This window comes from Talpa occidentalis, unplaced genomic scaffold (assembly GCF_014898055.3).
Source record: "Talpa occidentalis isolate TD23 unplaced genomic scaffold, MPIMG_talOcc4v2.1 talOcc4.18, whole genome shotgun sequence".
NCBI lineage: Eukaryota > Metazoa > Chordata > Mammalia > Eulipotyphla > Talpidae > Talpa > Talpa occidentalis.
Genome location: NW_023601851.1, coordinates 10,359,386 through 10,383,193, shown reverse-complemented (window position 1 = coordinate 10,383,193; position 23,808 = coordinate 10,359,386). Strand labels below are relative to the sequence as shown.

General features: G+C 45.7%; 2 protein-coding genes across 2 annotated transcripts in view; both read right to left on the bottom strand.

Moving 5' to 3' along the window:
• Positions 1–2,788: 2,788 nt before the first annotated feature.
• On the bottom strand, positions 2,789–22,727 carry LOC129146166 (zinc finger protein 669-like). The gene is made up of 5 exons (XM_054697682.1): positions 22,681–22,727; positions 21,601–21,745; positions 13,867–14,029; positions 13,529–13,621; positions 2,789–3,517 (listed from the first exon to the last, which is right to left on the bottom strand). Exons 1-5 carry the CDS (start codon positions 22,716–22,718, stop codon positions 3,444–3,446), a joined length of 513 nt encoding a protein of 170 aa, XP_054553657.1. The 5' UTR covers positions 22,719–22,727; the 3' UTR covers positions 2,789–3,443.
• LOC119250859 (zinc finger protein 883-like) overlaps positions 8,618–23,808 on the bottom strand; it is a 106,434-nt gene continuing 91,243 nt past the window's right edge. The window contains 2 exon segments of the mRNA XM_054697680.1: positions 8,618–9,933; positions 9,935–11,441. Of these exon segments, the coding sequence (XP_054553655.1) occupies positions 9,591–9,933; positions 9,935–11,328 (1,737 nt within the window). The 5' untranslated portion in view covers positions 11,329–11,441 and the 3' untranslated portion in view covers positions 8,618–9,590.

The window sequence follows — 23,808 nt, the reverse complement described above, 5'->3', positions numbered from 1 at the left end:
ACACAAAAAAATGGAAAGTCATCCCTTGCTCATGGATTGGAAGAATAAACATTATTAAAATAGCCATCCTACCAAAAGCAATATACAGATTCAATGCTATTCCAATAAAAATTTCAATGTCATTCTTCAAAGAAATAGAACAATTACTGATGAAATTCATATGGAATCACAATAAACCCCGAATAGCCAAAGCTCTCCTGAAAATAAAAGGGAATGGAGGCATCACACTCCCAGACTTCAAACTATACTCCAAAGCCATCATCATCAAAATTGCATGGTATTGGAACAAAAACAGACATACAGACCAATGGAATTGAATAGAAAATCCATAAAACCCACAGACTTATGGTCAACTAATCTTTGACAAAGGAGCAAAGACTATGCATTGGAGCAAAGAAAGTTTGTTCAATAAATGGTGCTGGGAAAACTGTGTCGCTACATGCAAAAGAATGAAGCTTGACCACTACCTCACACCATACACAAAAATCAACTCAAAATGGATTAAAGAACTAGACATAAGACCTGAAACCATAAAATACATAGAAGGAAATATAGGCAAAACGCTACGTGATATTCACATCAAAGTCATCTTTACAGACACATCACCCAAAGCAGTGATAGTGAAGGCAAAGATAAACAGCTGGGACTGCATCAAATTAAAGAGCTTCTGCACAGCAAAAGAGACAATAACAAAAACAAAGGGAAACCCACCAACTGGGAGAACATTTTTGCACACAACACTAATGATAAAGGACTGATCTCAAAAATCTGCAAAGAGCTGATGAGACTCAACAAAAACAAAGAAAATAATCCAGTGAAAAAATGTGCAGAAGAGCTAAAAAGAAACTTCTCTGAAGAGGAAATGCAAATGGCCAACAGGCATATGAAAAAATGTTCAACATCACTTGTAATCAGGGAAATGCAAATCAAAACTACCATGAGATACCATCTTACACGAGTGAGAATGGCACATATTAAAAAAAAACTAGCAACAACAAATGTTGGTGAGGGTGTGGAGAGAAAGGAACTCTCCTGCACTGTTGGTGGGAGTGCAAACTGGTCCAACCACTATGGAGAGCTGTGTGGAGATTTCTGGACCTACTAAACATAGAGTTTCCATATGATCCAGCAATTCCACTCCTAGGTATTTACCCAAAGGACACAGAAACATCAATTCCAAAGAGCACCTGCACCCCTATGTTTATAGCAGCACTGTTTACAATAGCTAAGCTTTGGAAACAGCCCAAATGCCCAAAAATGTATGACTGGATCAAGAAGATGTGGTCCATATACACAATGGAATATTACTCCATATACACAATGGAATATTACTCAGCATTCAAAAAAGATAAACTCATGGCATTTGCAGCAACATGGACGGAGTAGGAAGGGATCATGCTCACCAAAATAAACCAGAAAGAAAAAGAAAAATACTGGATAGTCTCACTCATAGCAGGAATTTAGAAAACCTAAATAAGGGACCAGGAAAAAGACTAATTATAATAAAGTAAAAATCAAAATCAACAAGCAACCATAAACCAGAGATACACTATGGGAGTTTGATGAGCGAAGGAGGGTTTAGTGTCAAAATAAGGGGGGTGTGAATTATATGGGGAATATAACCAAAATGAAAATGCATACATTGTGCAAAAATTTAAAATGATGTAAAAATAAATAAAATGATAAAAAGCTAGGCAAGTAGGGTGTGAAAGTACACACCCACATGCACACACCCCAAGCTACAGACCCATGCCTTCATCAACATAGATATAAAAATCCTTAATAAAATGTCACCAAATTCAATCTAACAATGTATATATAGTTGTTTATCAGTTAGAATATATTCCAGATATATAAAGCTGGATTCATATTTTAAAAATATTTATGCAATCTGTCAAGTTAGTTGTCTAAAGGAGAAAAATGTATGATTAAATCAATTGATAGATTAAAAAAATGGTGAAATCAAATTGAGTCATGATAAAAATTCTAATTACAGTAGGAATAGAGGGAAACATTACTCAAAATCAGGCACTTGCAGAAATCTACAGCTAGCATCATATTTATTGAACACATTAGAATAAACATGCTAATGTCAGGGAAAAGCAAGAACTTTTTGTCTCACCACACCTATTAAACACGTTTCTAGAGTTCTTGCTTCTGCAATTAGATGTGAGAAATAAACAGAATGAAAAATGGAGAAGACAAAGTAAATCTGCCTCTATTTGCAGACAACATCGTTGTCTGCATGGAAGACACCATGGGATGCACAAAATTGATATGGAAACTCCTAGAACAAATAAGACAATAATGAACAAGTGGAAACCCATATAAAATGCAATCCTTATTTTAACAATTAAATACTGAGGCATAAATACAATAAAATATGCAAAGGGTCTGTTCAATATAATTTACAAAATACTACTGAGAAAAACCAAATAAGACCTAGTGCTTCATGGATTATGGTGTTCCAAGAGTGGAAGACTTAACCATAGTAATGCCAACTCCTATGTTTGGGAAGTTATACATCTCTTTAAATCGATAGGTAGGCTTAACATACATATACCTATACAAATATGCACCATTAGTTTTTAACAAGGAGCAAAATCTCAGCAATTGAGGAAGAATAGTCTTTTGAATAAATGATGCTGGAGCAATTGAATATGCATAGGCAAAAAACTCCTTAATCTTGTCCTAAACCTCACATCGTATATGAAAATTAACTCAAGTTGAATCATCTTTCTTAAAAGTAAAATATAAAAGTATGAAACTTTTAAACATCATAGAATATATTAAACTGGAAATCAAGTGCACTATATATAAAATTGAATATTGATAAATTGGACTCCAGAATATTAAATACTTTTGCTCTGTGGATGACTCTGTTGAGAGGATGAAAACACACATTACAGACTAAAAGAAAATATTTACATACATAATAAAGGACTTGTATCTAGAATGCAAAAAAATCTCTCAAAACTGGGCCTCCCTGGTGGTGCAGGGATTATTACTGAATTTGATCCCTGGCCAGGGAGCTACCCACATGGCAAAGCAGACCCCTCCTGTCTCGCCTGCTGCTCCTCTCAGCAATGTGTTTCAGTACATAGATTTGTTCTGCTCCCCACTCTCTCTCTGATGAATCCTCCTACCTCCCACACCTCTGGCTTACACCTCAGTTCTTGTATGCATAAATAAATAAATCTTTTTTTAAAAATCCCTCAAAACTTGACAGAAAAGACAAATAATTCAGAAGAGAACGGGCAACGAAATGCACAATTAACTGAAGACGCTATACAGATATCATACAGATACATGATAAGAGTCAATACCATTAACCATTACATAAATTCAAATTAAAACCAAAATGAGAGCTACTACTTACCTACCAGAATGGTTAAAACATGATAACATTCAATGATGGTGAGGCTACAGTGAAACCAGTTCTCTCACACATTGCTGGTGCGCAGAGTCACGGCTAGACGGCACCCCGAGCGGCGTCCACGTCCTCCACCCCAGCTCTCTGCAGGAGGACGGCCCCGATCACTCTCTCCTCAGGACTGAGAGTGTCCACACTTCACCTCACCTTGGCCGACATGTCGGTCACCGCAGCCAAGCCAGGAAAGTCTCATGACACTAGCTGGAAACAACGCGGCCTCTCCCCGCCCGAGACTGCTTGATGCTCATCCCTGCTTGTGAGAAGGTGAGCAGCTCATCCTGGCCTGCTCTTGGGATGTATTTTCTGTCTCTCAAGATGTTCCACATAATCTTGCACACATCCAAGTTTTTACAGATTTGTTTCATGAATCTACACATACTTATTAGTAGTATTCTTCAAAATGATATCACAAGTCAGATTTATAACTAAGGATTTGATAAGGTAACTCTAGCTCAATTATTTATTTGGCTTTCCAAAATACTTGTTTAACAAATAGTTAAGATTTATTTATTTATGCACACAAGAGCTGGGGTACAGGCCGTAGATGGTGGGGTTGAGAGGATTCCCCAGAGACAGAGCAGGGAACAGATCAGGCCAACTGACAAAATACACTGCTGAGGGGTGCAACAGGCCAGTCAGGAGAGGTCTGAGGCACATGGCAGTCAGCTCCCTGGTTGGCTGGGGATCCAACTTGTGCACAGTGGCTGGCAGTAGTTTGAGAGCACTGTGTTTAACCCCTGGGCCACCAGGGAGGCCCCTTACCTTTAGTTTGAGATCAGAAGTGTGACTCCTTCATTTCCCCCCACTTTTAATCAGGAAAGCTTTGGTTATTTGGGGTCTGATGTGTTTCCATATGAACCTCAGTAATCTTTGTTCTATTCCTCTGAAGAATGCCATCGGGATATTTATTGGGGTTGCAGTGATTCTAGAAGGGGCTTTGGGTTGGATAAATCCAGGCCCTTTGGACAATGTTGATTCTTCCACCCCATGAGCTGGGTCTTTCTTTCCATTTCTCTACGCTTTCTATTATTTTTTTCCACAATGTTTGATAGTTTTCCTTGTAAAAGTCTTTCAGTTCCTCTGTTAAATTTATTCCCAGTTATTTTTTTTTTTGCATGTGCAATTGTAGGTGGCATGACTTTGTTAATTTCCTCTTCTAGTTCATTATTTGTACTTAGGAAGGCATATGTTTTTCAATGCAGAGTTTGGTGGCATTACATACACTCACTCTGTCGTATAACTCTTATTTCTGAAACCAGGGTGTCCCAAAGGCTTACATACACCCCCAAAATAGACCTGCGTTCTTTCTGCTCATTGCTTAACCCTTTGCACTCCGCTGTCCCCTCTCAGGGGACATTGGAATTCTAGCATATCACTCGGATGTCCCCTCTCAGGGGACATTGCAATTTATTAGTGATTATGGGGAATTGAGTTATTTCAATGCAACTTTTTGAGACATGCATGTTTCCCTGAAGTTTTATCTTGAAATGGCACAGGAAATTAAATAAAAATATCGTAAAATTACTAAGATATATACAAGAAATGTCACCGGGTTTTGTGTCGGACGAGAATGTGAGATGCGTGCTCACGATGGTCAGAACACTTCAAAACACCACTTGAAAAGAGTGATAAGGGGAGTTTGTAGAAGAAAGGTCGGTTTTCAAACATAGTGCACACTGTGTAGTGAGATATATAATTAAAAATAAACAAGTCTACATCTGGAGGAAAAGATTTTCAAAGCTGAGGTCATTTTGGTTTGAAGCTTCGAGCAGTGCACAATGATCTAACGAGGAGAAAATCGGAAAAGTGATTCTTTTCTTAGTGAATAAATTGTTTGGTGAAAGCTATTTTGGTAAATATCATCTTGTCAGCTAGTAATAACAATTAGAAATTTTCAACCCATGCATTTATTCATATTTTTATTAGAACAATGGCAAAGCGTCCAACCACGAATGAGTCTCATGACACAAGTAGTAGTAAAGATGAGCTCCACTAATCAGCCCACAATGCATATTGGGGAGTGTTACAAAATTTATCATACTGTACAAAATTATAAACAATAAAATATTGTTTTTTTTGGGCATATACATTCCTCGATGTCACCCAATTTATGTAAGTACAATATCATTCTAATATGTTACTTGGTTCCAAAATTATAATAAATAATACGAGGGTCTGTAAATGCACGTTTCCGCCGCAAACTAGCGTCGAATAGCTGGTAGCCAATGTCCAGAATGGTTCGGAGTGCAAAGGGTTAAAAGTCAAACTATTCTTTGTCTTCTAGCCTGGCTACATTACCAAGACGAACATGTTCTTCCCGAGCAGTTCTGCTTCTCCAGAGAAAGAGAACCTCGCAGCCCAAGACCGGCCATCCACCTCGGTCTTATGGGTACACTCCCTTTCATCCAGGGGATGAACTTAGGGGTGGGGGCGACCAAGGGAGATGGCACAGACCTGCAAGTAGCACACACCTCTTGTCCCCATATCCGAAGGATAAGCACCCCACAGAAGAATGGACCCATAGCCTCCCTGCTCCATAAGTCTCAGACCGTGAAGCTGTCCACAGCCACTGCAGCAAGAACTCCATCCCCAGCCAGGGAGCTGACCCACAAGGCGCAGCACCTCTCCTGTCTCCCCGCGGCTCCCCTCAGCAGTGGATTTCAGTGGATCTGCCTGTTCTGCTCCCCACTCGTCTCTGGGGAGTCCTCCCCCGCCCTGGTCCACTCCCTGCCCCTGGAGCTCAGGGTTCCTCAGGGTTCCTGTAGTGTCCTCACCGCTGGAGCATGGACAGTGTCTCTGGGCTGTGCTGATCCTGCACGTCCTGACCCCGGGATGTGGCTGAGCTGGGCAAGGTCCCCACGGAGCACGGTGGAGGCCATTCCTGGGCCTCCGCCCACCCATCCAAATAAGCCTCACCCGCCACACCCCTGGACGCCCCAACACACCTCTAGGGGGACGTGACGCGAGTCCCCTGAACCCCTCACCTTCAGAGCAGAGAGTGACACTTGCTGCAACAGCCCACATTGGTCACGTCACAGCAACAGACACTTCCAGGGAACGTGGCACTAGCAGAGGAGCGTTGTCTTAGCAAACCCTGCAGGCCTCTTTGGACCAGGTCTGAGGTGAAGGCTGAGGGGCCCGATGCCATCTTTAATGGGCGCTCAAGGACACCTAGGAGCCTGCAGCATCGTGGAAAGCGGCCTGCGGCCTAGGGGTGAAAACCTCAGCAACCTCCCACGGCGCATTGAGGAATATGGCCCGTGGCCCCGACACTCCAGGTGGAGTTTAAAGGGACCAATGTACCTCCTGATTCAGTCCTAACCCCTGAATCAGGGAAGATGCTCTCAGGGGACAGACACCCCGACAGTCACCAAACTGGAAACACAGGATGGGGGCTCTGGCCATAGAGATGTTCCTGACGGAGGAAGCTGCGTAGAGGGCACGGACAGGGAGGAGCGGGCGCCCAAGTCCCAAATCCATGATCAGAGAAACAATCCCCGACGGAGGGGCCCCAAGCCCAGCCCTGCAGAGAGGACGCTGAGTAGCCTACACAGGGCACGACTGCAAATCCACAGACAGAGGCTAGGTGTGGACATGCAGGCGATTAACGGGGGCAAACTCAGCGGGCCTCGGAGCCTCGGGAGAGACCTCAGGCCAAGCACTTCAGCAAGAGACACGCCACAGAGACCCCCACCACCAGCACCCGCTCCCTGCCCGCCACAGCCATGGGAGCCCCTGCTTCTCGGCCCCAGCAGCCACCCCTCGGGACCGTTCTGCTCAGGGAGCTTTCTTGTCCTTACTCCTGTAGTAAATCTCTGGCTCTTCTGAAACTCTGGGCTCCACCTGGAAGTACTTTCGTACCAAAGACAAGAAATGAGGAAGAGCACACCCGAGGCCTCAGACTCCGGGCCTGCTGCACAAACTCTCCGCTCGACATCACCACGGAGCCAAAGAAAGACCCCAGAAGGTGCCCGGGGCCCCTGAGGGGGGAGTGGTAGCGAGAGTTACATCAAGGACATCATCAGCCACCACCTAATACACCGACCACTCACCCCAAGGTATGAACTGACTCAGACAAAGACCACATTCAGGGCACGGCCAGCAATGGCGGAAGGGATTATGTTCTGAACAAAGAGTGAAGGAAGAAGACCTGGATTACATCATCACCTCCAGGAGGAATACAGGGGAATGAAGAAAGGATCAGGGGAAAAAGACAAAACTAGCAGGCAGATGACAGAGCTGAGATGCCAGCAGGGGATGGGGCAGAACAGGGGCCAGGAGGGGAGGAGCAGCACCAGGGCCTGGGGTGACGGGTCTCAGATGCGGTGCAGACAGGACATTTGCAAGAATTATACAGAAGGGGAGCAATCCAATAGTGCACAAAGATGAACAACAATTTAATAAAAAAAAAATAACAGGCAAGAAACCTTTCCTTTAAAAAAAATTCAGGGGCCTCTGTTGGCGCAGGGGTGAAGTCTCAGCACTACGAAGCTGTTCTCAGTACTGCAGACACGAGTTCGATCCCTGGCCAGGGAGGTGCCCCACGGGCACAGTAGACCTCTCCTGTGGCCCCACTGGCCCCCTCAGCAGTGGATTTCAGTAGATCCACCTGTTGTGCACCCCACTCTCTCTGTGGAGAATCCTCTCACCCCCTCATACCTCCGGCTTGCACCCCAGATCTTGTATGCAGAATTAATCTTCCAACAAAATTCCCTTATTTTGTAGAACTGGGGTGTAGACCAGAGGTTCGGGGGTGAGAGGATTCACCAGATACTGAGTGTGGTGACAAACAGGCAGAACCACTGAAATACATGGCTAACGGGAGCAGCGTGTGACACAGGAGAGGCATGTTGTGGCCATATGTGGGGCGGCTCCCTAGCTAGGGCTGAAACCCTGGCCAGAGCAGGTAATAGCGCTGAGATTTAAACCCCAAGGCCACCAGGGAGGCCCCGAAAATCCTTCATCATGAAAGGTAGGTAAAGACAGCCGCAGACCTCAACCTATAGCCAAGAGCACACAGTTCAACATTTCCTTCTAGAGGAGGACATTTTGGTGGTGAGCAATTCCAGCATCGGGGGGCACCACAAAGACTTAGAGTACTGGACAGAATGTGACGACTAAGTTAGAAAACCCAGAGAGACCACTTACCCACGCAACATGCAGTGTGCCATGTAGACAGACAGCTGCTGTGGACAGGCATAGCATCGCCCAGGAACTTAAGAGGATACTAGAAGCAACGGCAACAGGAACAACGACATCATCACTGCATGAACTTGGGAGAACAGAGTGAACCAGGTAACTCCAAGCAATTAAGATTGAAACTATGTCAGTTCCCATTGATCTCAGCTGCATGATGTGGTTTGAGCTCCTAACTTTGAATATTTTTAAAAGATTTTTATTTATTCAAGCATACAAGAACCAGGGTACAGGCCAGATGTGTGGGAGGGTGAGAGGATGCACCAGAGACAGAGCGGGGAACAGAACAGGCAGACTGACCGAAATACAATGCTGAAATACACGCAGCGGGCCAGACAGGAGAGGTCTGCCGCACCATGGGGTTGCTCCTGGCCAGCCAGGGAATCAAACTCCCACCACAAAGGCCATGGACAGCTTCACAGCGCTGCGCTCAACCACCTGCACCACCAGGGGAGGCCTGCCTGTCCACTCTTGACATTCATAGCATTTCCTTCCAGTGTGGAGTTTGTCATGCCTAGTGAGGGCTGACTTCCTGAAAAGTTTTCCCACTCTTCACAATCATAGGGATTTTGTCCAGTGACATCTCTGATGTCCAGTGAGAGCTTGCTTACTGGAAAAAGTTTTCCCACGCTCTTGACACTCATAAGGCTTCTCTCCACTGTGATTTCTCTGATGTTTACTGAGGGATGATTTCTGGCGGAAAGCCTTCCCACATTCTTGACACTCATAGGATTTCTCTCCACTATGAATTCTCTGATGTGTAATGAGGTGTGGCTTACTAGAAAAAGCTTTCCCACACCCTTCACAATCAAAGGGTTTCTCTCCAGTGTGACTTCTCTGATGTCTAATGAGGTTTGACTTACAGGAAAAAGCTTTCCCACACCCTTCACAATCACAGGGTTTCTCTCCAGTGTGAATTCTCTGATGTTTACTGAGGGATGATTTCCAGAGGAAAGTCTTCCTACACTTGACATTCATAAGGCTTCTCTTCAGTGTGAATTCTCTGATGCTCACTGAGGTAACACTTACTGGAAAAAGCTTTCCCACACCCTTCACATTCATAGGGTTTCTGTCCAGTGTGAATTCTCTGATGTCTAATAAGGTGTGCCTTACTAGAAAAAGCTTTCCCACACCTTTCACAATCATAGAGTTTCTCTCCAGTGTGAATTCTCTGATGGAGACTGAGGGATGACTTCCTAGAAAAAGCTTTCCCACACTCTTCACAATAATAGGGTTTCTCTCCAGTGTGAATTCTGTCATGTTTATTGAGGTTTGATTTCAAGAGAAAAGTCTTCCTACACTCGACATTCATAAGGCTTCTCTTCAGTGTGAATTCTCTGATGTTTACTGAGGGATGATTTCCAGGGGAAAGTCTTCCTACACTCTTGACATTCATAAGGCTTCTCTCCACTGTGAATTGTCTGATGCTCACTGAGGTAATATTTACTGGAAAAAGCTTTACCACACCCTTCACATTCATAGGGTTTCTCTCCAGTGTGAATTCTCTGATGTCTAATAAGGTGTGCCTTACTAGAAAAAGCTTTCCCACACCCTTCACAATCATAGAGTTTCTCTCCAGTGTGAATTCTCTGATGGAGACTGAGGGATGATTTCCAGAGGAAAGTCTTCCTACACTCTTGACATTCGTAAGGCTTCTCTCCAGTGTGAATTCTCTGATGCTCAGTAAGGTGAGCCTTCCTGGAAAAAGCTTTCCCACACCCTTCACATTCATAGCATTTCTCTCCAGTGTGAGTCCTCTCATGTAGAACAAGAACTGACTTACAGGAGAACACTTTCCTGCACGCCTGACATTCATAGGGTTTCTCCCTTGTATGAGTTCTCTGATGGACACTAAAAGCAGGTTTCCACCTGAAAGTTGTCTTACACACCTGACACGGGTAGCGCTTCACTCCCGTTTGAGATTGTGGATGTAAAGTGAGGGCAGTCTTCCATGAGTAAGTTTTCACATAATCGTTAGAGCCAAACAACTTCACTGCAGTGAGATTTCTCTGGTATCCCCTCTGTAAGGAAATCTCAGCGGTGCCCCCACACTCATCAGGTTGATCGTCTGCTTGTGTTTTCTGATGTTCAGTCAGAACAGAGGTTTTAGAGGCCGCTTCACCATATCTCTTATATCCCAAATTATTCTTTCCTAACTGGGTACTCTCACACGGATAGGTGTGAAATGTTTTTCTGAGACTGGCCCCACTTTCACAACATTTCTGCTGCTTATGTTCAAGATACCTAGGAGGATTCAAATGAACTGGAGTCATCTCCGCTGCTCTCCCCTTTTCATTACAACTGCAGGGAGTCTGTCTTCCTTGGGTTCTGTCTCGGACAACGAAAGGCACCTCATCACGGGTGTCCCTGCACTCATTGCATTTACGGACAATCCCTTCCAGAAGGGCTCCTCTAGGTGTAAATACTATTTCTTCACTCACGACTTTTCCTTGTTCACAAAATTCAAAAGGCTGTTGAAAGTTCTGAATCACCTGGTGACTAAGGTGCTCAGGATACTTGATGGGTTCCCTCATTCTACTAAAAACCTCCTCGTTCTCTCTAGCATGCCCTTCATGAGGCTCACCAGGGATCATCATGGTCCTATGTATAGTAAAGTCCTCAGGCATCATCGCTGAATTGTTTTCATTTTTGATACTATGGTTCAAACAATGAATTGAGTGCAAATTGTTTTTTTCCATTAAGTCAGTTCTCTCGTTGGATGGTATTTTGCTGCTGTTGGTAAGAACTTGCCACACATGTCTGCCCTGATTTGCAGGGCTGTCCTGAGTCAGGTGATCCACAGTATGGACATCTAAAGTGAGATAAAAATGACCATGTCTCTAAAAAGGAAGCATTTTGAGTGAATACTACCAAGCGGCACGAAAGTTCCTATATTACAAAATAATTTACAGGTATTAATTTTCTGATTCATGTGTTTTGCCCATAGTAAATTATGGGGAGAATAGATTTTTTGGTATTTTTTTACTTTAGCATAGGAGATCTGGGGTGTAGGCCAGAGGTGCAGGAGTGGGGGTGCTGTAGGGGAGTGTGCTGTAGGGGAGTGTGTTGACCAGAACAGGCGGACTGACTGAAATACACTGTTGAGGGGAGCGGCAGGTGAGACTGGAGAGATTTGCTGTGCCAAAGTCGGTGAACTCCTTCACTGTGGATCAAACTCAGGCCATAATAGTGAGAGCTAAGAGACTTAATCCCTAGGCCTCCAGGGAGGCCCCAATTAACAGATTTTCTAATGCCAAACCAGGATAACAAAGCAGTAAATCTAATTTCACAATGGTTTTATAAAATCATAAATATTTGCTAAATATAGTCTTTTAACTAGAGTTGTCGATTTCAACCAGAAGCATTTCACCCAACATAGATCCTACACACCTTCTTTCTTAGACTGACCCTGTGCAACTCTTGAGGGTACTTTCTGAATAACCAAGCCCTGCAGAGGCCATGGCTTTCCCAGAAACCCGTGGACTGAGAGACCCAGTCATTGCCCAGGCACTTTAAGCAAGAGGCCTGCTGAGACACAAGGACTCTGCTTCTCCATTTCCTTAGTTCTTCTTTCGACTCTGGCCCTGGCCACGGTCACCTGCAGAGGTTCTCAGAGGCATGTGCTTCCCTCCATGGAAGAGACCAGTCAGTTCATATTTAAATATCATATCACATTAAGGCTCAGAATCCTAATACATGCAGCAAACTCCGCCTCATCATTGTGTCCCACGTTCCTGCTAAGTGATAGGAAAAAAGTTCTGCATCCATCCTGTGCTATCAGCGTTAAAGTCTTTTCTCACATCCTTCTGAGAGCAACACCCTGGTGGTCTCAACGCACTCCCTGGAACCTGTGTTTCTGCTTTGTTCATAGCAGCTCCAGTTTCTATGTTGTGTGTGACTCTCAGCTACATCACACTGTCGTAGATTCCTTTACTTTCCTCCCAACGATTCCCACGAGAAGGTGGAATTGCACAGGTCACACTGCTCCTCAAGGTATGAGCCCCCACCTGAAACTCTTAGTGCCATGGCTTTAGAAACCACCACCTCAGGTTCCCCCTCCCATGTCACAGAACATCCCTTCCAACGCTGAACAATTCTGGGTCCTCCTCAGCCTCACAATTACTATGAGGGCGGTCACAAGGCTTGCCCTGAAACACTACTCATGTTCTAAATAACTCTCCAGTCAACGCCTCTCTATCCCTTTTGAGTTAGTCACCTGCTCAGTGACATCTCCAATAGCAATACATAGCCTCTATCCCAGACTGCAGAGGGAACTATAGATATGACATGTCAGTGCAACCCATTCACCTCACCTGAGCTCTGAAAGAAAATAATTAATCTCTATAATGATGCGTATGGAGCACACACAAAAACAACATTCTCCACTCTGTTTAACTCATGCTGGTCAAAGATCTCTGTGGCTTTACCTCTCTATTAATAAATGTATTTATTACATATTCTTTCCTCACAAAGTGTATAACTTCAGAATGTAAAGATCATTTCTGTGAGTACTGTTGCTCTCCCCGCTCAGAAAATTTACCACTGGCTAAACTTCCCATAAACATACAGAAAGAATAAAAAAAATTCCTCAACAGGAACCTAAAGAAAACAGTCTATGAGAATACACTAAGAGAGAGAATAGAGATATGTGATTACTGCAGAATCATCCCCATGTATCAGGGACTGCATACTGGTTTAAGAACATAAACAACCATTTTTAAAAGAGCAGGACGAAATTCACAAGAGAGTAATATTTGGAAACTGAATAAAGAATCAGTTTGATATATGCAGACACACTCTTCAAGATTGGACACTGAAAAAGCACCTCAGTGTGGCCAATATCACTGGCCACACTCCCAGCCTCCTCTCAGCCTCCCGGCCTGGCAAGCACTGACTGACCTGAGAGGTCCTGGTTTGGGGGATCGTCCACAGTCCCCGGCTGTAATCCCTGCTCCGACCTGATGCTCTCCTCAGGATCGGTAACACAGTGCCCTGTGATGAGAAACAGTGTTGGTCTTCGATCAAGTTCAACTTCAGTCTTTGAAAACTAACAAATGCAGTGTGAAGAGCTGTGCAAAAGAGGCCAATCTGAATCTTTCCAAACGAAAACCGAAACACCCACAATGTACACTGCCTGCCATGTTCAACCTCACCAACACTCAGTTTCATAAGCAAGTGCACACTTATCAGTGCAGAAGACACCATTGCACTAGAGTGTTACACTGGAGCTTCCTCACCTAGGGACACCAGGTGATTGCAGGTCTCCAGCATCACATCCCGGTACAGGGTCCTCTGAGCTTCACTCAGGTACCGCCACTCCTGCCACGTGAAGTTCACAGCCACATCTTCAAATGACACCATCCCTTCTGAGGGAACATTTCTCATCTCAGGGCCGGCAGCCTGGGTCAGACAGAGCAAGTGCAAACAAATCTTATTTTGTGGGTCTTCGGTCCTGTATAGAATTCGCAGTTGAAAGAGCCTCGCCTCTACATTCACCCCTTTGGTCCTACAAGTAAAATTATAGCTTACCTTATATATTTGAAGTGTCTATGATTGTAAGAATAAAAGGATGAATAAAATTGGCTCCTTGAGGAGCTGATAGCCTGGCTGGCAGGTGTAACAGACATACACCCGGAATCATGTGCTAAAGGAGCTTCATAACAAATGAAAAGCATGTGCAACTTTGTGCCAATATTTTACTCCCGTGACCTCAAAGCCTGCTATCTCCAACTCACAGTAAACGAAAACTGAACCCGAAAACAGGATGTTCAAGCAATGAGGTGGGAAAAAGCAAAGGTAAGAGATGTTCAACTACAAGCAAGTATAAACCAGAGATGCACTATGGGGGGTGGAGAGATTAGGGTTAAAATAAGGGGGGTGGGATGTATGGGGACTATAACCAAGATGAAAAATGCATAACTTGTGCAGAAATAAAAAATGATGTAAAATATATATAAAATAAAATTTTAAGAAAAGATGTTCAGCTGACAGAGTCAGAAGAAGACAGATCAGGTCATCACTTCTAAAATGGAAGGACAAAGGGGAGGAGAACTTGGTAATAACTTGGTGGCTGAGGTACGAGGAATGTTTTCCTAATATGCTGTCTGCATGACGGGCTGGTAGACACTGGAATTCCACACACAACTGGACATGTGTCTGGTAGATCAGGAAGTCTAAGGTGAAAACAGAAATTTGAGAATCAGGTCCTCCCAGGTGGCACAAGAGTTTAAGTCTAAGCACTATGAAGCTATTGGCAGTTGCTGCAGCAAAAATTCAATCCCCAACCAGGGAGCTATCCACAAGGCGCAGCAGACCTCTCCTGTCTCCCCGCTGCTCCCCTCAGCAGTGTATTTCAGTCAGTCTGCCTGTTCTGTTCCTCGCTCTGTCTCTGGTGAATCCTCTCACCCCCTGCACCTGTGGCCTACACCCGAGCGTTTATATGCATACATAAAATAAATATTAAAGAAAATAAAGAATATGGGAATCTCCAGGATATTATTGATAGTTTTCATCACCGTAGGGGAGAACACGTTGACCAGAACAAAAGGTATTGAAAGAACAGGAAAAACAACTAGAAGAGACAGATATTTCTTTTCGAGAAAGAAAAAAATAGATCATAGCAATGAAAGAGTTTTGAAAAATAAGATACACGGTATAAGAAAACAAACATCTTATGAAATCCGTAAATTTATTCCATCATTTCCTTTCCTGTGTAGTAAATCCTGTGCACCTCCACATACATATAGAATAGGAACCCATTAAAATAAATTTCCATTTGTATTAGCTAAAAAAGGATTCAGAGGATTTTTCCTCAACACAAATCAAGTCCTTGACAGCCACAGGCGACATCAACATTCCCAGTGAGAGAAGGACTAACAAAGACGCTCAGTGTCCCCTATTCAAAATGGGTTTGGGTGACGCTACGTAACAACAACAACAACAAAAAGACAACATACATAAAAATGGTCATAACTAGTTATAATTCATTCTTGGAAAACTAATGAAAGCCACAGGAAAGCGACTCTGGAAAGGAAAACCCAGTGAGCAGACTATAACACACACCCATGTTCACACACACAGGAGCTCCTGTACGCTGCCAGTGAAATGACAAAACAGTAAGCAATGCATGTAGCGGAACCAAGGGCAGAGACTTGCTGGAATAAAGAAACCTGGAGGGTTAAACAATGAATAAAACAAATGCAAAGACACAACAGCATCCAGGACACGATGAGCCTGATGCACTGACAGGAACTCTTGCAAGGTAACCCGGCACATCCCAGTTCTAGGAAAACAAAAATGCATTTACTTACAGGCTCATTGATTAAAACACTAATACGAGAAATAAAACAACAGCAAAGAAAGAGAAGGTGGATGGCTCATGTCTGCGCACAGAAACTCACGGGGACCTCCCAGCAGGAGTGGGCTCAGGATGCCATAAAAGGACCATACGATGAAATGGGACAATACAATCCCCTCACGCTTTCGACCCTGTTCAAAATGGAAATGTGCAGCAATGAGTAAAGGACTGGAATACACAGCTCTGCAAATCACATACCCAAGCGGGTCCTAACACATGAACGTTCTCAATACGATCAGTCACGAAGGAAAAATGAATCAGAAGTACAAGAGATGAGATTTTACGTCCGCTGGGATCGCAATGATTTAAAAAGAAAGAAAAGAACAAGTACTGGCAAAAATTTGGACCTGGCTCCCTTGCGCACTGTTGGGGCAAACATAAATGATGCAGCCAGGAGGGAAGACAGGAAGGTGATTCTTGGGAAAAGGGAAATCAGAATGACAGGAGTACCCACCCCCACCCCAGGGTGTTCACCAATAGCAGGGACAGCAGGAACGGGCAGAGACGTTTGCTCACCTACTGTCACTGCACCACCAGTCATTACAGCCCAAAGCAAAATCAACCCAAGCCCCAGGTGATGGATTAATGGATAAATAAGACTGGAAAATACACATAAGATATTATTAATGAGCCTCACAATGGAACTAAACAATGACACACACTACAATATGAATGCACTCCTGTACGATACCTATGAAATGACAAAACAGTTAACAATGCAATAAAATAAGAGATTCACCAAGAAAACAAGGTGTAATAAGACTCCATTCATACAGGTCTGAGTTGTCAAACTCTTGAAAACAGAAAGCAAATGGTGGATACAGGGGCTGAGGGACAGAGCAGTTGGGAGCGAGAGTTTAATGAGTACAGTATTTTATTACTGGGAAATGAAAAAATCTGGAAGGTGGTGATGGCTGTATAACACTGGTAGCCAGAGAGCTACCCACATGGTGTGGCAGACCTCTCCTGACTCTCCCACTGCTCCCCTCAGCAGAGTATTTCAATAGATTTGCCTGTTCTGCTCCCCACTCTGTCTCTGGTGAATCCTCCCCCCTCCCACACCTCTGGCCCATACCTCAGTTTTTGCATAAATAAATTCATCTTTTAAAACATGAATGAATGAATGAATGAATGAATGAATGGAGGGCCACGTTTTCTAGGAAAAGGAGAAAAAGAAGCAACAGTCATGCTGGGCAGAAGAGCAGCCACTGCTGCTCCCCACAGTGCAAAGTTTTATAAAATGAAACACTTGCATGGTCACAGGTGACAGAAGAGCTGGTAAAATTAGGTTGCAAAATATATTCATTCTATCAATATTCTATAAACATCTATCAAAATTAAAAAAATCTACCATTAACCGTAACTTCAGCAAGAATCATATGTATGACAAATGCAAACGCACCTACTATACTCCAGCCTTGATGACAGAAACCTGAAGCTCTTTATTAAAAACTACATTGAGCATCACTGACATAAACTCCCAACAACCAAAGGTCAAATGATGAACATCTGCGCTACCTGGTTTTACTCAGCGAGTGTCTGTGTCATGACCCTTGTTCAAACGTGTCCCACTGACCCCTGAGTACTTTCTCCCCCTGAACTCTGAGGTGTCACCACACCCTGGCCAGTCGGAGGCAGAAAGGGGAGCAACCTCATCACTGAGAAAACACATCCATCAGGTTTGGCTAAGAATGAGAACTGTAATGTGAAAGAAAGTGAACACACACACTCACACGCATGCACGCATGCACGGCGGTGCTGTTGTTAGCAACCATTAAGATATCAGGTAATACTGAAGAGTAACTTGCATTGGGTGAGACTAAACTTTGGATCAGAGTAATCCCTTTCTTGTGGCGGGAGACCTGGGCTGAGAAGGATCTAATTCCACACGGGAGGGCACAACACAGGACGAGGTTTGCATGTTGCATGAGCAGCAGGTGCCATTGGGACGGCTACAGGCGCAGTCAGGTGGGAGCCGAGCCTGTGGTACTAGGCCTGGGCAGGAGGCCCATGCGCAAGTGTAACTGGCAGAAGTGGCAAAACACAGTTGACTGACTCACTAAGGAGAAGTGCAGACTGAAGACGGGAGACCAGATCGGAACACAGGGACTAGCTACATTCAGAAGCACAAGATACTCAAGCATTCAGGGACACAGAAAATAAATCATCAGAGAGACCATGACAGAAACAAACACAAAGAAATTTGCATCTTCCAAAACACTGGAAATGGAGGAAAACTCACCAACACATACGACGAGGTCAGCATTGCCGATACCCTCCAAAAAAAAGACAGCATAAAAGGGAAAAATAGACCAACACCACCAAAGAACAGAGAAGCGAAAATCCTCAACAAATTCCAACCGAGTTAATACAGCAACATGGAGTCTCCCTGGTGAAGCAAGGAGTTAAGGCAAAGCACTATGAAGCTATCCACAGCCCCTGCAGCATGAGTTCGTTCCCCAGTCAGGGAACTCACCCACACGGCACACCTGACCTCTCCTGTCTCCTTGCTGTTCCCCTTAGTAGTGTATTTCACCAGATCTGCCTGTTCTGTTCCCCACTCTGTCTCTGGTCAATCCTCTCACTCACCACATGTCTGGCCTGTACCCCAGCTCTTATATAGATAAATAAATCAATCTATAAAATTCCAAATGGGTTAAATATTTGGTGATGTACTTGACAGAAAATATAGGGACACACTAAGGACAGTTGCCCCAAAGTGCACTAGGGAACACAACCCCAACACCCAGGAAAACAAAAGCAAAAATCAACAAGTGGGACACCACTAAACCTAAAAGCTTTCATACCTTAAAAGAAACCAGCCCAAAAACTGAAAGGCAGTCTACAGAACAGAAAAAGTATCTGCATGCTACACATGTGACAAGGGGTTCATTCCAAAATTTATAACATCCCCAAACAATGCGAGAAACCAACTGATGACTCAATTAAAAATGGACAAAGGGGGGCCTCCCTGGTGACACAAGGGGTTGGGACGCAGCCTATGAAGCTCTCCAAAGCCTCTGCAGCACAAGTTTGATCCCTGGCTGGCAGGGAGCAACACGCATGGAGCAGCAGACCTCTCCTGACTCCCCACTACTCCCCTCAGCAGTGTGTTTCAGTAAGTCTGCCTGTTCTGCTCCCCACTCTGTCTCTGGCGAATCCTCTCACCCTCTGCACCTCTCGCCTGTACCCCAATTCTTGTATGCATAAATGAATAAATCTTAATTAAAAAATGGACAAAGGAACTACATACACTCTTCTCTAGAAAGGGAATTCTGACATCCTACAGACAATAGGAATGTTCACCTTAACTTATTTTAAGAGAAATGTAAATTAAAAGCACACTTAGATGCCACCTCACCCCTTGAGAAGGCCCAAATGAAAATGAATGGATTTATACAAAACGGGGGGTGAGGGGTGAGAATTTTATGGGGACTACAACAAAGATGTAAATGATTACACTGTGCAAAAATGAAAATGATGTAAAATTATGTAAAATAGTATTTAAAAAAGTGAAACACTAAAAAAAAAAAAAAACAAATATGGAATGAACAATGCTGGAGAGAACACAGAGAAAAGGGAGCTCTCACCCACGGCTGGTGGCCATGACATTCGGAACAGACCCTGTGGATGAGGGTGCAGAGGTTTCTTAAAATAAAATAAAAAAAATAAAAACGGAAATTCCATAGCATCTGCAATACTTCTACACATTATCCTCACGGGAAAACTCAAACATAAAAAGATTTATCCCATCCATGAGCAGAGCAGCTGTGTTTCCAACTGCCCAGTCATGGCCCAAACTACATCCCTTTAGCAGAGGCAGGGCAGGAAGTGTGGAGCACACGCAGGGGAGCACTGCAGGGCTGTGAGGAAGGAGCAAAGGGCCACACTGAGGATAAAATGGGTGGGCAAGGAGGTGATATTGTTTTTTTTTTTTTAAATATTTATTTATTTATGCATACAGGAGCTGGGGTACAGGCCAGAGGTGCAAGGGAGGAAGGTGAGAGGATTCACCAGAGACAGAGCAGGGAACAGAACAGGCAGATAGACCGAAATACACTGCCGAGGGACGCAGCAGGCCAGTCAGGTCTGCTACGCCATGTGGGTAGCTCCCTGGCTGGCCAGGGGATGGAACTTGTGCTGCAGAGACTACAGACAGCCCCATCGGTTGCATCTCAAACCCTTGTGCCACCAGGGAGGCCCCGGGAGGTGCTATTCTTGAGTGAAATAAGCCAAAAAGTAAAGACACATATGAGATCGCTTGACTCATCTGTGGAAAATAAATACCCAAAAAACATTTACAGCCAAAATACTTGAATAAAACTTGAACAGGGTCATTTGAAGGTAATGATGACCACCAGAGGGAACAGGGAAATGGGTGGAGAAGTTAGGGAGGGAGGAAGACGGGGGACGGGCCAGAGTGTTTTGCTAGAGGGGGAAACTAGGGGTAGGGCAAGACACATTAGGATTGTAGGAAAAAACTGGCAACTATTTCAGCAGAAGGCTTTTAGTGCTACACATGTCAATGACAGATCGAGGAGGGAAAATAAGTAAAAGAATAAGAAAAAAAGTATAAGAAGCTTTAAAACAATTAAAAAAAATGAAATTTCCCAAAGGTCACACATGGTGTTCTCAAACATGGCAGGAACTTTTGGAGAGTGTAACTGGACTGGAGAGCATCTTAGGGTGTAGTGAGTGTCACTAGAAATGCATTCAGTCCACACCAAGGAGAAATGCGCAGGAGCAGTGGAAACAACGGCCAGAAAAAAGGACTCTGAAGAGTCTACTGGGCACCTTCGGTTTGCAGGCCACCTGAGAGAAAGGCAGGGGCAGGTATGTAAGGATCCCCCATTGGACTCAACGGCACACATGCCAAGACTGATGCCTGCATGAAAGTCTCCGAGAGTTGTGCAGGACACAGTGTATGATTTTAGCTACTGCACAGAAACCTTAAAAATTCAGTTGGGGCCTCCTGGGGGGCCCAAGGGTTTGAGCGTTGGGTTGTGAAGCTGCCCACAGCCTCTGCAGCGCCAGTTGGATCACCAGCGAGGGTCCCACATGGCGTGCATACCTCTCCAGCCACCGGCTGCTCCCCTCAGCAGTGTACTTCGGTCCTTCTGCCTGCTCTGCTCCCCGCTCTGGCCCTGGTGAATTCTCTCACCCTCCTGTGCTTCTGACTGTACCCAGTGCATTTATAAATAAATAAACAAACCTTGAAAAAAAAATCAGTTCTCCTTTCTAAAAGACATGTGGCTCCTTCACCCCCATTCTGCACTCAGGTCCTCAGGCCCCATCCTCCCCCTCCTCCATCACCCCGCACCGGACCAGCGCAGAGCTGGGAAGTGTTTCTGTCCAGCGGGGTGAAGAGCCACAGTCCACACCTTCAGCGTCATCAACCGCGACCCAGGCACAGACTCTGACTCTGCGTTGCGTGAGCACCAGGGCAGAGCCCCATCTTCACACATGCTGGACATGTGAAGTGCCTGGATCTACGCCACACCTTTCTCTGGTGAGGAATGTGTCCCTGGAGAAAACTATGTTTCTAATTTACGTGTCCGTTGAGTTACTCCCATAAAGTCAATGCACCCCAAGCTGAAGCAAACACAGCACTCACCAGAGATTGGTCCATTGTCGCTGCTCTCACAGAGGCATGAGGGCTCTGGAGGCGGCGCTGGGAGGGGCGATGGGGTCCAGCACAGAGGACGGAGGCAGCTGCACGGGGTCCTGGAGTCTCCTGTCCAGAGCCCGCCACACGCTGCCTGGAGACACCAGAGAGTCACTGCGGGTGACGGCCGTGTGACACTTCTAGCAGGGGCAGGAGAGGCCCTGCGAGTCCATTAGTGGCAGAACTTGGGTTTAGGGTTCACCATAACTTAGTAAAAGGTGACACTGCCCACTGCCTGATCAACAGTCACGCCAAGAACAACCGTCTCAAAGCTGAGGAGTCACTTCAGAGTGTGGATACGATTTCCAACGAGACGACGCCCCGAACGCACTGTTCTGCCAGGACACCCCGGCAGTGGCTCCGCGCCGCTTCCCGCCCTCCTCTCCGTGGACACCCCAACAGGGACACAGTCCCCCTGGGTGCTCACCTCCAGGATGGAGGCCTAATGCAGAAGCCAGCAGGACGCCGCCTGGGGGCGGGAATGCGAAAGGAGCCTGGAAATTCAGACAACAAGCCTCTAACGCAGCAGAAACCCCCCCCAAACCCGGGACCTCCCCACCCCCACAGGGGCTGCCTCCATCCTGGCAACCTGAGCAACGTCACCAGCCCACCTTGGGTCCATGAATCTGGCCCCGGGCGCAATACAACCCCGCCCAGAAACTCAGCTGGGCTCTCCTCTCCCTCACCGCCCGACTTTCGGGGGGCCCAGAGGAGTCAGCGCGCATGTGCACAGGCGGACCCGCGCTTCCCCAGGGCCCCCGCCTTGGGGACCCCGTCCCCCAGCCCCGGGAAGACCCCGGGCAGCGTCCGGGGTCAGGGCCGGGCGGCCGCGCCGGGGACACCCCGGAAAGGCCGGGACGTTCTCCCCAACGGCCCTGCCCCGCCCCCACGCGCGCTCCGGGGGGAATCGGCTCCAAAGCGCCCGACTCCACGCGGCCGGGGCCCCCGCTCGCCCGCGCCCCCTGCTCCCCAACCCCCCGGCGTCTCCGCTCACCCGAGCCCGGCCTCCCGGGACAAACCCGCGCTCACCTCGGGGCGCCCCACTGCTCGCGGAGGCGCCAGAACATTCGGACGGACGGTGGGGGGGTTACAGGGGGTGCGCCTGCGCAGATCGCGGAAGCCCCGCCCAGAAACCTCCGCGGGAACCACGGGGGCTGGAGACTACATTTCCCACAACCCCTTGCGCAGCCCGTCGGGCCGTCGTCGGGGTGGGGCTGCGGCCTGGAAGTGGGAGGAGTGGAGGTTGAGGAGAACCGGCAGGTGGGCGAGGCCTGTGAAAACTGCAGGGCCCATAACGGGTTCAGGACTCTGAGGGAAGAGAGCTCAACAGGGCCGCCCTGGGGCTGAAGGGGTTAAGCACCGCGCTGACTGACAAGCTATCTGCCCCCTCCACAGCAGGGAGCCTCCCACAGGGCATGGCTGACCTCTCCCTTCTTGCCCACTGCTCCCCTCAGTAGTGTATTTCAGTCAGTCGGCCTGTTCTATGCCCCACTCTGTCTCTGGTGAATCCTCTCTCTCTCTCTCTCTCTCTCTCTCTCTCTCTCACACACACACACACACACACACACACACACACACACACACATTTGGCCTGCACCCCAGCTCTTGTATGAATAAATTTTAAAAATATACATAAGAAGTTCACATATAGTCTAAATAAGACATTCAGCTACCAAAACACATTTCATCAAAATCAACATTCAGGTATTTAAGAAGCATCTTGACCTTCTGATATCTGGATCACAGAGTCGGTGTTCAACATAAAGATGCTTTGCTTAGCTAATGTGAATGGACAAGAATTCTACGCTGTTATGAAAAGCTTACCTGCTCTTTCATCACACGCTTGTGAAGATTTTTGTTGGCAACAAAGTCCAATAATATTCATGGCTCCATTACTACCATGAAGAAACATGAGGATATTAATAAACTGTTAGTTTATTCCCTGAAGGAGAAAATGATGAAATGAGTTGAACTTCAGCACGTTTCCATGTCTAACTTGTATGCCCACAATGAAGTCCACCACTCCTCTGGGTGATTTAGATCAATCTGTTCAGTCAGACACAAAGAGCATATCCATTTAGATTTTCATCATCCATGATACATGACACCATCATAAATGTACCCAAGCAATTGAGATGTAAAGAAACTCATCAACTG

Excerpts from the sequence above, each read along its gene's own strand:
- LOC129146166 (XM_054697682.1), bottom strand. The coding sequence starts at position 22,718 with ATGTTCTGGCGCCTCCGCGAGCAGTGGGGCGCCCCGAG. Across the intron at positions 14,030-21,600 it reads CGACAATGGACCAATCTCTG|GCTGCCGGCCCTGAGATGAG; the intron begins GTGAGTGCTGTG and ends TGTCTGACCCAG. Across the intron at positions 13,622-13,866 it reads CAATCACCTGGTGTCCCTAG|GGCACTGTGTTACCGATCCT; the intron begins GTGAGGAAGCTC and ends TTCTCATCACAG.